Here is a 14,801-nt window from a genome sequence, read left to right as displayed (position 1 = left end):
TTGCAACTTTCGCCTGTGTGTAGATGAACAGGAAGTGATGTGTTTTAGGTAAATGTTGTTCTGTGACATCAATGAAGATGTTTTCAAACCATGGGAAGGAAGAAAGTCAGCGTGAAGGGCAGTGCTAAGAATAGGAAGTAGATGATATTCATTGAATTTAAAAAAAGAAAGCAAGCGTATCTCCAACTTGGCAAAGCAATTCAAGCGTATCACTGCTCGTCTGGACTATACTGAAGCAGAATGAGTCTAACGCCAGCCACGAGTGTTAAAATAATACCTAAACGGCGGATATTTATCCATGAAAATATTAAAAAGCTGCTGATGATGTCTTTGACGGAGAAGTAGCTGGAAGGAGATACCATAGAAGTTAGAAGTACATTATAGTGTATTGTTTTTATACAACATTTGTGTCTCAAAGTTTGTTTAAAGTCTTGTTGTTACATGTTAAAATTGTGCTGTTTTGGGGCAGCCAATCCTTGATTAAATTGATTTCAATGGGAAGACATTGATTTGATGTACATGAGTTTTAAGTTAAGAGCTTGGTTACAGAACCAAATAAGCTCATAAATTGAGGTGTTATTGTATTTGAATGTCAAATGTATTGACACACAGACATATGGAATATTCTCTCTCCATCGTCTGTGATTGCAGCACAAATCTCCTCCTTCCTCACTGTAAAAGGCATTCTGCCGACGCTTCCGGTCACATCTTCAGTGATGTTGCTGCAATCATTGGCTGTTTCCTCCAGGTGACCCAGCCAGGGCTCTCACAGCTTTTTGTGCGTAACAGTTACGCACAAAAAGCTGTGACACAGTTACGCCGTAACTGTGTCACTTTGCACGTACCTTCCAAATGTGCTAAGACCGCCGCAAAACAGCATCCGCAAAGCAGTTCCAAACTTGATCAATCACTTTGCAAGTGCTAAATGATAATATTTGCATCGCCTCCTCCAAGTATTGTGGGCATTCTCATGATCTGCATGTATTCTATATATTCTTTTGAGTTTGTTGACGTTTCCCTGTGTTTAGTATCTTACTTCCTGTCTTGCGCTCTTAGTTTGGTTGCACTTCCTGTTTTGTGTGTGTTTCCCTGCAGCAACTTTACTCCTGCCCTTTGAGCGCTGCACTACACACCTGTTTTCTGTCAACAATCAAGACTATTTAAGTTGTGCGGCTGTTATGTTTCGGTTTCGGAATATTGATTGACATGTATGTTTATACATTGTGGGTGCTTCTCCTGCCTTGCATTTTCACCAGTAAGTTTTTGCTGTGATCCAGCATTCCGTTTTTGTTGTTTTGTAGCCTGTTTTGCATAGCCTATCCTATGCTTCAGTATCTTTTGTTTTTGTCACTACATTAAATACCTTTTTACCTGCACACTGCCACCTCAGCTTTCTGCATCATGGCACTTATACTACAAACAACACATTTCGACATACACCGACCCATTTTTTATACAATTGACCAATTAAGCTCTCATGTTTTATGTTGACAAGAACGCTTGACTAAGTACGTCGATGTCGTCTTTTTAGAAAATAGAACAGACCCGAACTTGATGAGTTGGTCCACCTTGATGGGTTTCCAACAATAACTGGTTCCAGCCTCAGACTGATATTTTTTTTACTTCCCCCCTTCCCCAATGTCACCTTTTTCCCACCTTTTTAAGGAGCGCCTAAGTGAGGCTGATCCGTTGGCGGTCCCGTCTTGTCTCCCTGTAACGTATGTCTGCTCTTAGCGGGATTGTGCCGAAAATGTAATTTCAGTTCTTATGTGTCTTGTACATGTAAGAATGGACAAATAAAGCTGATTGATTGATTGATTATACTGTAGGATGTAAAATGAGCAAAATACCATAGAAGTTGTGGATTGTTCTGTTGGTAGATGAACAAAACTCAAACGCTTGAGCTGAGATTTTAACACAGTCGCCTTGATGTGCCAAGCATTTTTCCACTGTGCTTTCCTGGTGTTCAGCATCTATTTTTCTCATGTTTCAGAGGAGCAGGATGTAACCGAAGACAGGGCATCCTTTACATTGATGGATGTCTTCAACAGTTCCCTCAAACCCAGGACTTACAGCATGAAGTGGATCTCAGGTGAGGCCATCAAGGTCTACGCAACTTTTACGCTGAGTCTTATTTTATCACTTTGGTATTGCAGAAGCTTTTCTGGCTTTCCATCCGTTAGCTAGACTGTAGTACAAATAACATATTTTTCTTCGTAGACGACGAGTATCTACAGAAGCGACAAGGCTCCGTCTATCTCTATAATGTGGCCACAGGAGAGTCCTCCATGTTCATCAGCAGAGACCAATTTGTAAGTCGTCCACGTTGTGTTGATGTAGTGATGAATCTGCACCAGGACCATTCAACCCAGTCTGTGCCCTTTGCATCCCCGGGAAATAAAATGTATAAATGCAGGATAGAATTAACTGTAAAATAAATTTTTATTAAAGGGGTCATATTATGATTTTTTTTCATTTTTAAAACACTTCATTATGGTCTACATAACGTGTAATGATGGTTCTCTGGTGAACATTTTGCACAGATTTTGTTTTACGGATCATATTTTTGCAAAATTTTAAAGCAGCTCGTTTTGAAGGGTGGAGTTGTCAGATGCAAATGAACCCCTTCTCACCACGCCTCCTCACACATGAGTAAGCATTTGTCCCCGCCGGGCAGAAATGTTTTGTAGTTTATTTTTAGCTCTCTTGCTTTTATTGTGCACTTTGGACATCAATTACCAGCACCAGCCATCTGTTTTGAGTGACTTTCACCACAACGCAACATCCCAGATGATGTAACGAGACCAATGGGCTCACCGTGTTTTATAGTCTTGCCGATAAGGAGACAAAGCGGGCGGACGAGCGAAATGAAGTCTGGTCCGGTCTGTAACTATACACTAAGGTTAAACTTCTACAGAGTCTGTCTCTCCAATGCTATATCCTGAACATATCCATCTGTATATTTACAACATAATGCTTTTTTGTTCTATATCATGTTAATACTTTCACTGCTGCTGCTTTGAACATAAAGAACGAAGGCTAAAGCCGGTTACAGTAAGTCACGCCACAAGCGACATCGCAAACGTAATAACAGATTATGTTACTAACTTGTCCATTGCCAAACACAGAAGGCACTTATCCCATTAAAAGTAATCTTTGGGAAAATTATTTATTTTGTGGCAGCACGTGACTGTCTTACATTAGAAGGTTAAATTAGCTACACAACAACTCGAGCTAACAATGCTAACGTATCCTTTACACATTTCTAACCTAATGTTATTACTTACCGTTTCATGGGGATGGCGTGGCGAAGTTGGGAGAGTGGCCGTGCCAGCAATCTGAGGGTTACTGGTTCAATTCCCACCTTCTACCATCCTAGTCACGTCCGTTGTGTCCTTGAGCAAGACACTTCACCCTTACTCCTGATGGGCCTGGTTAGCGCCGTGCATGGCAGCTCCCGCCATCAGTGTGTGAATGGGTGAATGTGGAAATAGTGTCAAAGCGCTTTGAGTTCCTTATAAAGGTAGAAAAGCGCTATACAAGTACAACCCATTTACCATTTCATTGTCTCCTCCTTTGCCAAAATTGTAGGAACCGAGCATGCCAGTAAAAGTATTTTTTTTGGAAAGTTTGTGGGAAGCAGGATTCTTCTTAGCAAGCACTCAAAGCAATTTCTTCCGAGTTGAAGGCGCAATGCCACGAATCAAAAAAGTTAGGCACTTTTTACTTCAGATGAGACTGAAAGTTTGTCGTAACTTGTGCTGGTTAAAATAAGCAATGACAGCATTTTTGGTTTTCGTGGTACCTTGGTCATACCTCGTTTGGACTACAAATGCTCGAATGATAAATAAAATGGCGGATACTTCACTGGCCAGAAAAACGTCACAGGACTGACAAATTCCAAACGGACCGTTTGGAGGAAGTAGGGAGGAAGGCAAGATAGTTTTGTAAATATCTCTGCAATCCACGGTTTCATTTCAAATTTTCAGGACTTATGCATATACCAAATACATATAAGCAGGTACTGTACCAATAGGTTAGAAATGTTAGTTTTGCACAATAGGGCCCTTTTAAGTAAAGTATCCTGCATATTTTTCTGATTACATATTTGATAAATACAATTAAAAGACCTCGAAGACCTCAATGAAAAATAAAACCTATGGACCCAGATTTCCCTCGCCCGGACGCGGGTCACCTGGGCCCCCCTCTGGAGCCAGGCCCTGGAGGTGGGGCACGATGGCGAGCGCCTGGTGGCCGGGCCTGTCCCCATGGGGCCCGGCCGGGCACAGCCCGAAGAGACAACGTGGGTTCCCCCTCCAATGGGCTCACCACCCATAGCAGGGGTCATAGAGGTCGGGTGCGATGTGAGCTGGGCGGCAGCCGAAGGCAGGGCACTTGGCGGTCCGATCCTCGGCTACAGAAGCTAGCTCTTGGGATGTGGAACGTCACCTCGCTGGGGGGGAAGGAACCTGAGCTAGTGCGCGAGGTGGAGAAGTTCCGACTAGACCTAGTCGGACTCACTTCGACGCACAGCAAGGGCTCTGGAACCAGTTCTCTCGAGAGGGGCTGGACTCTCTTCTACTCTGGCGTTGCCGGCAGTGAGAGGCGACGGGCTGGGGTGGAAATTCTTGTTGCCCCCCGGCTCAGAGCCTGCATGTTGGAGTTCAACCCGATGGACGAGAGGGTAGCTTCCCTCCGCCTTCGGGTGGGGGAACGGGTCCTGACTGTGGTTTGCGCTTACGCGCCAAACCGCAGCTCAGAGTACCCACCCTTTTTGGATTCACTCGAGGGAGTACTTGAGAGTGCGCCCCCGGGTGATTCCCTCGTTCTACTGGGGGACTTCAACGCTCATGTTGGCAGCGACAGTGAAACCTGGAGAGGCGTGATTGGGAAGAATGGCTGCCCGGATCTGAACCCGAGCGGTGTTTTGTTATTGGACTTTTGTGCCCGTCACAGATTGTCCATAACAAACACCATGTTCAAACATAAGGGTGTCCATATGTGCACTTGGCACCAGGACACCCTTGGCCGCAGTTCCATGATCGACTTTGTAGTTGTGTCGTCGGATTTGCGGCCTCATGTTTTGGACACTCGGGTGAAGAGAGGGGCGGAGCTTTCTACCGATCACCACCTGGTGGTGAGTTGGCTGCGATGGTGGGGGAGGATGCCGGACAGACCTGGCAGGCCCAAACGCATTGTGAGGGTTTGCTGGGAACGTCTGGCAGAGTCTCCTGTCAGAGAGAGTTTCAATTCCCACCTCCGGAAGAACTTTGAACATGTCATGAGGGAGGTGCTGGACATTGAGTCTGAATGGACCATGTTCCGCACCTCTATTGTCGAGGCGGCTGATTGGAGCTGTGGCCGCAAGGTAGTTGGTGCCTGTCGTGGCGGTAATCCTAGAACCCGTTGGTGGACACCGGCGGTGAGGGATGCCGTCAAGCTGAAGGAGTCCTATCGGGTTCTTTTGGCTCATAGGACTCCTGAGGCAGCGGACAGGTACCGACAGGCCAAGCGGTGTGCGGCTTCGGCGGTCGCAGAGGCAAAAACTCGGACATGGGAGGAGTTCGGGGAAGCCATGGAAAACGACTTCCGGACGGCTTCAAAGCGATTCTGGACCACCATCCGCCGCCTCAGGAAGGGGAAGCAGTGCACTATCAACACCGTGTATGGTGAGGATGGTGTTCTGCTGACCTCGACTGCGGATGTTGTGGATCCGTGGAGGGAATACTTCGAAGACCTCCTCAATCCCACCAACACGTCTTCCTATGAGGAAGCAGTGCCTGGGGAATCTGTGGTGGGCTCTCCTATTTCTGGGGCTGAGGTTGCTGAGGTAGTTAAAAAGCTCCTCGGTGGCAAGGCCCCGGGGGTGGATGAGATCCGCCTGGAGTTCCTTAAGGCTCTGGATGCTGTGGGGCTGTCTTGGTTGACAAGACTCTGCAGCATCGCGTGGACATCGGGGGCGGTACCTCTGGATTGGCAGACCGGAGGGTGGTTCCTCTCTTTAAGAAGGGGAACCGGAGGGTGTGTTCTAACTATCGTGGGATCACACTCCTCAGCCTTCCCGGTAAGGTCTATTCAGGTGTGCTGGAGAGGAGGCTACGCCGGATAGTCGAACCTCGGATTCAGGAGGAACAGTGTGGTTTTCGTCCTGGTCGTGGAACTGTGGACCAGCTCTATACTCTCGGCAGGGTCCTTGAGGGTGCATGGGAGTTTGCCCAACCAGTCTACATGTGTTTTGTGGACTTGGAGAAGGCATTCGACCGTGTCCCTCGGGAAGTCCTGTGGGGAGTGCTCAGAGAGTATGGGGTATCGGACTGTCTGATTGTGGCGGTCCGCTCCCTGTATGATCAGTGCCAGAGTTTGGTCCGCATTGCCGGCAGTAAGTCGGACACATTTCCAGATGAGAGTTGGACTCCGCCAAGGCTGCCCTTTGTCACCGATTCTGTTCATAACTTTTATGGACAGAATTTCTAGGCGCAGTCAAGGCGTTGAGGGGATCTGGTTTGGTGGCTGCAGGATTAGGTCTCTGCTTTTTGCAAATTATGTGGTCCTGATGGCTTCATCTGGCCAGGATCTTCAGCTCTCGCTGGATCGGTTCGCAGCTGAGTGTGAAGCGACTGGGATGAAAATCAGCACCTCCAAGTCCGAATCCATGGTTCTCGCCCGGAAAAGGGTGGAGTGCCATCTCCGGGTTGCGGAGGAGACCCTGCCCCAAGTGGAGGAGTTCAAGTACCTCGGAGTCTTGTTCACAAGTGAGGGAAGAGTGGATCGTGAGATCGACAGGCGGATCGGTGCGGCGTCTTCAGTAATGCGGACGCTGTATAGATCCGTTGTGGTGAAGGAGCTGAGCCGGAAGGCAAAGCTCTCAATTTACAGGTCGATCTACGTTCCCATCCTCACCTATGGTCATGAGCTTTGGGTTATGACCGAAAGGACAAGATCACGGGTACAAGCGGCCGAAATGAGTTTCCTCCGCCGGGTGGCGGGGCTCTCCCTTAGAGATAGGGTGAGAAGCTCTGCCATCCGGGGGGAGCTCAAAGTAAAGCCGCTGCTCCTCCACATCGAGAGGAGCCAGATGAGGTGGTTCGGGCATCTGGTCGGGATGCCACCCGAACGCCTCCCTAGGGAGGTGTTTAGGGCACGTCCGACCGGTAGGAGGCCACGGGGAAGACCCAGGACACATTGGGAAGACTGTGTCCCGGCTGGCCTGGGAACACCTTGGGATCCCCCGGGAGGAGCTGGACGAAGTGGCTGGGTAGAGGGAAGTCTGGGCTTCCCTGCTTAAGCTGCTGCCCCCGCGACCCGACCTCGGATAAGCGGAAGAAGATGGATGGATGGATGGATGGATGGACAATTAAAAGATACATTTTAATTACCTTGAACACCAGAAAAAATGCACTTGTTACCTGTCCTTGCTTCCTAAAGTTAGACTCTACCATAAGATATAATCATGTACATCTTTCATAAATGTTATACATATGTTATACCTTAAGTACATCTTCTTTTTTTTTTAAATAAGTTAAAATTCCTATATTGGTGGGTTTTCAATCAGTGCCGCTACCCCCTCTGAAAAATCTGTAATATTCCACAAATCACATGGTCCATGGGAACAACAAAAGTAAGTTCACTAGTTTGTTTTCTGTATATTCGATTATTTTGACTGTAGATTACAATTGCAGCGTAGTCCTGTTAATTAAAATATATTTTTAAATGTGTTTATTTTTATTATTTATCACTGAAATTAGTTTAGTATAAACATGCTAATAATGTAAATGTAACAAAAATGTAAAAATTAACTGAAATGTACGTTCTGTCTTGTTACTCAAATAAGTCATCTTCAGTTTAGGAACCTTGCACCAAAATTAAAAACAATTTGATATCAGATTTAGAGTTGAAAACATTTTATTTTGAGAGTTACAACAATCAAATGACACTGATTCAGTGGAATGGCTCACAATCAATCCCTGAATGTTTCACACTGCAAAAAAGTAAGAGTATAATGAAGATAAAATCCTGATTTTATTAAAGATAAAATATTAAATCTTAAATACTTATTTTGAGAGAAATATTTTTTGTTACCCAGCTCCTTCTGATAGACCAATTTGTTAAAACACACGTGAGCCATGGAGGAGGGTGGGATTAAACATGATTGGCATCTTCTTACTCCTTTGTATTGTTCAAGTCTAAATACTGTATGTGATGTTCCTTAAAAGTAACTTTAAGCATGTCTCAAACAATTTCTATAAGCACTCATTAATATAATTCAAATCGGTTCAAATGGTTTTGATATGACAAAATGAATTCCCTTTATTCAAACAGAATGAAAAAGGTGCTACTGACTACCAGCTTTCCGCTAACCGCAGATATGTGGCATTTATGAGCAACCACACCAAGGTAAGACAGTTTGTCATTGTACATTAATTTAATATAAATGATTTAGCAAATGCATCAGAATGACTGAAGTGTTTCTGTTCTGCTAGCTTTGGAGGCATTCATTTATGGCTTCATATTCAATCTACGATCGGACTTTGGAGTAAGTATGCGGGATTTGTATTTTTTATACATGATTTGATACTATCATAATTTATCTCAGCAAATTCTTGGAAGATTCTGACCTTGCTCAAGAAGTCCAGTATTTGGCATGGGCTCCTGAAGGCAACAAACTGGTGAGTGTGATCAAGGGCTCTTGCACTGTCAGCTTCAACGTGATCAATGAGTCAAACCTTGATCCGCCTTTCCCAAACACTTGTGTCAACTCCCAACTGGAGATGGATTATGGAGTGTTCACATGGATTTTCTCTTTTGGATTCCTAGGCTTTTGTTTTGGAAAACAATGTGTACATAAAGACCAGCCCAGATTCACGGGTCCAGCAAGTTACATTTAATGGCAAGGAGAACCACATTTTAAATGGAATTCCAGATTGGGTGTATGAAGGTAAGTAAATAAAGAAATGGCAAATATTTTCGCTCCACCATTTGTCCTTATAGGGTCCTAGGTGAGCTGGAGCCTTTCCCAGCTGATTTTGCATGAGAGGTGGGGTACATTCACCCTGGACCAGTTACCAGTCAATCACAGGACACAAACTAAAACAAGCATTCACAATCACACCTATGGACTATACCAAAGGTCAAACCTATTTGTTTGCCCTTTTCACTGAGCATTTACATATCCAAGAGAACAAAATTCATTTTCTCGATCAGTGACTACAGAGCAAATAAAAATATTCATAAAATAGTATACATCATATAAAATATAAACACCATAGTAAACTAATGCATAGCAATATAATCGGATAAAAACAATCCAATTGTCAGTGCATTCAATCGCTTAACTAGACAGCTGTTGGGGTGAGTGTGGGTGTGTATGTGGCGATGGGGAACACTCCATTAATTAGTCTTACAGCCTGGAGAAAGAAAGAAGTTGAAGCGTCCTGCTAGATTTGCAGCCAATGCTGCAGTATCTGCTCCCTGGTGGCAAAATAGAAAATGTGGTGGGAGGAGTGGAATGAGCCTATGATGATGGAGGTGGCGCTACTGATGCAACAATATTGGGATAACTCCATCAGACATCGAAGTGGTACACCGTCCCAGGTGGTGAAGCTATAGGTCAGGATGCATTCAACTGTGTCCCTAGAGAAGGTGGTGAGGTGTGTGGTAAAGAGACCTGTTTTCCTGAGTCTCGGGGAGAGTGGAGCCGATGCTGTGCTTTTTTGAGTACCACCAAAGTATCAGTGATCGAAGTGAGGTCATAACCATGTGAACCCCCAGGTACTTCACACTGCTTACCCTCTTAATGGCAGTTCCGTTGATGAATAGTGGTGCCTGATCCTGTTTGCCAAGCCTTCCTGAAATCGATAACAAACAATCTTTGTCCACATTGAGGATGAGGTCATTAGAACAGCACCACGAACACAGCTGTTTCCCCCTCTTCAGTGTATGCAGACTCGCTGTTGTCCTTATTGAGGCCCACCACCGTTGTCTTCTGTGAATTTCAAGACGTAGTTGTGGAATCTGGCAGTGCAGTCAAAGGTGAGCAGGCTTAAGAGCAAAGGGCTCATGAAGCAGCCCTATGGAGAGCCTGTGCTCACTATTGGTCTGTGATAAACGACTGCCCACCCTAAGTGTCTGCTGTCGCTGAGTCAATAAGTTGCAAACCCAGTTACAGATGCCATTGTCCACCTTTAACAGCTGGATCTCTTCAACCAGGTGCACTGGTATAATGGTATTGAAGGCACTGCTGAAGTCCATGAACAGGAACCTGGCGTATATGTTCTTTTTTTTTGCTCAAGGTAAGACTGCGTGAGGTGGAGCATGGTGGAAAACGTGTCTTATGTGTGTTTTTTCTGCAAGCCAATTGTAGTGGGTCATGGTCAGCTGGGAGGCAGTTTTTAATGTGCTGCATGACCAGGTATTAAAACAACGTAATTACTATTGGTGTAAGAGCTCCACGGCGGAAATTAAGACAGGCTGACAGGAATGATTGTCGCGCTTTTGACGCAGGTCGGCACCACAGCTTGTTGGACCGAGGTGCTGGAAGATGTTCATGAAAACATCCATGAGCTGCTCAGCACAGTTTTTGAGAACATGTCCAGGGATGTTATCTGGCCCAGCAGCCTTGCATGGGTTGATGATAGCCAGGCCCTTCTGTACTCCAGTTGTGATGAGTTATAGTGCCTGCTTGTTCGGTGCTGGCAGCAGTGTCTGTGTATGTGTGGAGTTTTTTGCATCAAAACCTGCATAGGTTTTCAGTTTATCTGGAAACAGGAGGTCATCGTGACACATCCGTGGGGGGCAGGGTGTGTAGTCAGTGATTGAATGAACTCCCTGCGACAAGCAACGTGAATATTTCGCTTCAGTGAAATGTCTGTTCAGTGTTTGTGCATACCGCCCTTTTGTTTATTTCCCCGGGCCAGATTGCTACTTGCGAGTGCATATGCTATGGAGTCTCCAACTCTGAATGCCTCGTCTTTTGCTCTGAGCAATGAGCACACTTCCCCTGTCAGCCAAGGCTTCTGATTAGCCTGTCTCTTAATGGTAGTTAGTGTGTTGCTGCCTCTCTGTAGTGCTGCTGTTGCTTCTTGTGGCCATATTCTGACCATGGCCTGGTCTAACTTTGCCTCAAACTCCACACAAAGGGTGTCTTAGAATAGTCGACGATTCGATTTGGAGGAGTTTTAAACTATGAACCTCGCAGTTATATCGTCGGTCATTAAACTGTACATAATTTGAGATTTGTATTCATGGTAATCCCCATTAGTTGTGCTCTTGCTAACCTACATATTAGATAACATGCAATCATATACAAACTCACAACCATCGAACTAATCAGATTTTAACACATCTTCTGAGCATGATGCAACATTTCTAACCACTAGACCGCCACTGCCATAACGATAGTTTGTACCCCCTACCAGAGGAGATGTTCTCCTCCAACCAGGGACTCTGGTGGTCCCCGGGAGGAAAATATGTGTCCTACGTCGAATTCAACGATACAGAGGTCCCTTTTGTAGAATACCCCTGGTATGGGGATAGTCAGTACCCCAGTACGGTTTCCATCCCATATCCAAAGGTGGGTATCCCTTCACAGTAAACATTATATTATACCCACCCACGATTCTAATTCTTGAACCCCATACGCTTATCCAAAGATGGGTACATACTTATGGTCCTAATTCATATATTTGCGTTATGGTTTTTTGTTTTGTCCTCTTCAGGCAGGTTCCCCCAACCCAGTCGTGAGACTATTTGTTGTAGACACAGACAATACAACCCATATTAGCGAAGTTCACGTTCCAGAACTCTTCCGCTCAAGGTAAGGGAACCTTTCCAGCTCTTTAACTTGACTGTCAGTTGAGCACATGTTACCCTCTCTGGCCTTCAAGCGATCATTACTTAGCCACCGTGACCTGGGGAACAGACCAGCGCCTTGCTGTCCAGTGGCTAAAGAGGGTCCAGAATCACCTTATCCTTCAGATCTACGACTTCAATGGCTCCACTTGGCTCCCAGTTGAGGTACAAAATATTTTTTTCACTTGACTCACAAAAACAGTTTCTTGCTAGTATTGCTGGGTTGCATATGAAGTCACGTCCGCTTTGCTTCGTCACGGTGTAATTCACATGATGGTCAACAAACCTGAGCAAAGCGTTAAATAATTTGAGAGACGCGTTGGTAAATGAAGAGTTTTAGCTGAAAATGCCTTTTGCTGTGCTGTTTGAAGCGTTCAAATCGAGAGATAGGAAATACCTTTTAATGGAGTTCTGACGGAAGTGGTTCATAAATGGAATAAAGTCAGGGAAATTACAAAAGTGTGTCGAGGGAAATGGCTCTGAAAAATATCACTTTCATCAGTCGGGCCATGCGACGGGTCTGTAGCGATAACTTAGTCAAAGGTTTGTGTGAACATTTGATTTGTTTGAGAAACAAATCAAATTTAGAGCAGAACTAATCTTAAAGGACAAGAGATTGCATTAGTTTTTTTGTTCTTTTAAGTTATGTTGTAGTTGCTCTACCTAAATATAACTACAAAGACCTGATTCTGGACATAAACTCACATCATGTTAAGTCCTATATTGTGATCGTTGGTCCAATTCACTGTGGTTGTGTTGCTGATTTTCATAGTAGAAACTAAAAGCTTAGTTGTGCAGCAAAGCAAAGTGCTTTATCCGACAAAGACGACCACGTTACAGCATCTTTATTGATATTTATTAGCATGAAAAAAATATCCTCAATTGTATTAATAAACTAGATAAATTAATTACTCGTAGGCTCAATAGCATACAGAGTCTTGAAACCACTAAATGTTGTTGGAAACCAAACATTGCTGAACTCTAGCTAAACAATGAGACAAAATATGAACTTCACACCATTAAAACAACTGCAGACATGAATTCTAGATGCAAAATATTTAAACCAGGAATTCAACTGCAAAAACTAAACTTATTTTTCTTATTAGCGTCATGATCACAGCAACACAACACTCGTTTATTAAATAAGGTACTTAACTATGGAGGTTAATCTGTTTTTATTGCGAAAGCTTTTTTTTATACTGCATTTTGTGAACTGAATTTTTTACATATTATGCTGTGAATTTCATTGAAAATACATTTAGTGTTTAAAAGTTGTGTAAAAAATTCAATGTCAAAAAATTCAGTGTCAAAAAATGTGCTGCTTCAAAATTCAAGACTAATTTCCAGTAAATTAAGACAGAAGCAATTGATCTTTTTTCAGAACCAGCCAGTAAGGTGTCAAGTTTGAAGTCACGTAACATGGGTCTTGCAAAACAGCAAAAAAGTTTAACTGTGCTACCTTGGCATAAAACCACCACTGCTGCTCACTGCTCCCCTCACCTCCCAGGGGGTGATCAAGGGTGATGGGTCAAATGCAGAGAATAATTTTGCCACACCTCGTGTGTGTGTGACAATCATGGGTACTTTAACTTTAATAATATATTTTCAAACTATACAATGATTAAAATCTTCACTTTTGAGTGACGTCATGCAGACAAGGCACGACTTCTGAGTGACGTCATGCAGACAAAGCACGAACAGAGTGGGGCAGAGTGGACGGGGCTTGTCAGAGCCAAAATGTCTGATCGTGAGTGTCAGACGGAGGCAGAATTCTACAGCAGAATTCTGCAGAACAGTGATATTATATCGAATATGTGGATGTTTTTTTGCCCGTTGTTTGTTTCTCTCTGTGTTTTTAGCATCTTTGTTGCTCTTGCTCAATTATAAAAGATGTCGATCAAGAAGGTAGTCTGCAGGAGCGCAACACATATTCTCAATATCCAGTGTTTTATTGTTAATTCAGTAAAATACCTAAAATTAATTCTGTTTTGGAGATGGTCAGTTTAGTTTTTCACTGAAAAAGACACTTGAATGTACATGAAAATACATAATGTAAGATTTACAATATTAACTATGAACAATAAAACACTGAATATTTAAACAAATATAGGAATGTTGCTCCTATACTGCAGACCACCTCCTCGATCGACATATTTTATAATCGGGCAAGAGCAACAAATATGCAACAAATACGGCGAAAGGCAAAAAGAATAAAAAACATCCACTTATTCAATATAATATCACTGTTCCTATGGTCACCGTAGTGTGTTGTTAATCTATTAATGACCAAACTTTGTCTTGTGAACAATGAGCTTGCACTCAAACATGTATTCCTCACTCTATGAATGAATCCAACATGTCTTCTTCTTTACGTTTACCTGAACATCATTATCCAGCACCTTCTGCTGGTCACATTGTGTATCACAGCCAGTTTAGCTGCATATCATGATGTAGAAAAGTGTATGTCACTCAAAAGTGCAGATTTTAACCATTGGAATCATTTCTATAGTTGGAATATATCCAGCAGACAGCATTGAAATGTTTGTTGTATTATGCCAAGATAGCCCAGTTAACTGCTTGTTTATGCTGTTTTACAAGTCCCGTGTCACGTGACTTTAAACTTGACATCTCATTGGCTGGTTCTGAGACAGGATCAATTTATTCTCTCAATTTACTGGAAGTGAGTCTTGCTTTTTTTGCACTGAATTTTAAAACACTGAATTTATTTTGAATTAAGTTGTTGGCATAATTGGATGTAAAAAAAAAAAAAATCAGTTCACAAAATTCAAACACAAAAAATTCAGTGACCTGAATTCAGTGGCAAAAAAAGCTTTTGTAATAGAGACAAATCAACCTCCATACTTAACCAGTGCATTAATAAAGCCAACATTGTCTTTCCCCGATTAATGGTCAGTTTGTTAAGACAGGATGTGCCTCCAATCTTTTCTGTTTTT

At 43.5% G+C, this 14,801-nt stretch overlaps 1 protein-coding gene across 2 annotated transcripts in view; it reads left to right on the top strand.

The window, feature by feature from the left end:
* LOC133653133 (dipeptidyl peptidase 4-like) overlaps positions 1–14,801 on the top strand; it is a 40,307-nt gene that overhangs the window by 1,485 nt on the left and 24,021 nt on the right. The window contains exons 1-10 of one of the 2 annotated variants that reach the window (XM_062052157.1): positions 1,176–1,255; positions 1,994–2,092; positions 2,221–2,312; positions 8,320–8,394; positions 8,481–8,533; positions 8,594–8,666; positions 8,815–8,935; positions 11,415–11,569; positions 11,715–11,812; positions 11,883–12,012. In XM_062052157.1, the coding sequence (XP_061908141.1) occupies positions 1,207–1,255; positions 1,994–2,092; positions 2,221–2,312; positions 8,320–8,394; positions 8,481–8,533; positions 8,594–8,666; positions 8,815–8,935; positions 11,415–11,569; positions 11,715–11,812; positions 11,883–12,012 (945 nt within the window). In that variant the 5' untranslated portion in view covers positions 1,176–1,206. Of the gene's footprint in view, positions 1–1,175; positions 1,256–1,993; positions 2,093–2,220; positions 2,313–8,319; positions 8,395–8,480; positions 8,534–8,593; positions 8,667–8,814; positions 8,936–11,414; positions 11,570–11,714; positions 11,813–11,882; positions 12,013–14,801 lie in introns of those variants that run through there. The other variant, XM_062052156.1, reaches the window with a different exon arrangement.

Source organism: Entelurus aequoreus, linkage group LG07, assembly GCF_033978785.1.
Source record: "Entelurus aequoreus isolate RoL-2023_Sb linkage group LG07, RoL_Eaeq_v1.1, whole genome shotgun sequence".
Classification (NCBI taxonomy): domain Eukaryota; kingdom Metazoa; phylum Chordata; class Actinopteri; order Syngnathiformes; family Syngnathidae; genus Entelurus; species Entelurus aequoreus.
Note: the sequence above shows the minus strand (reverse complement) of the source record. Positions and strands in the feature narration are given on the sequence as shown.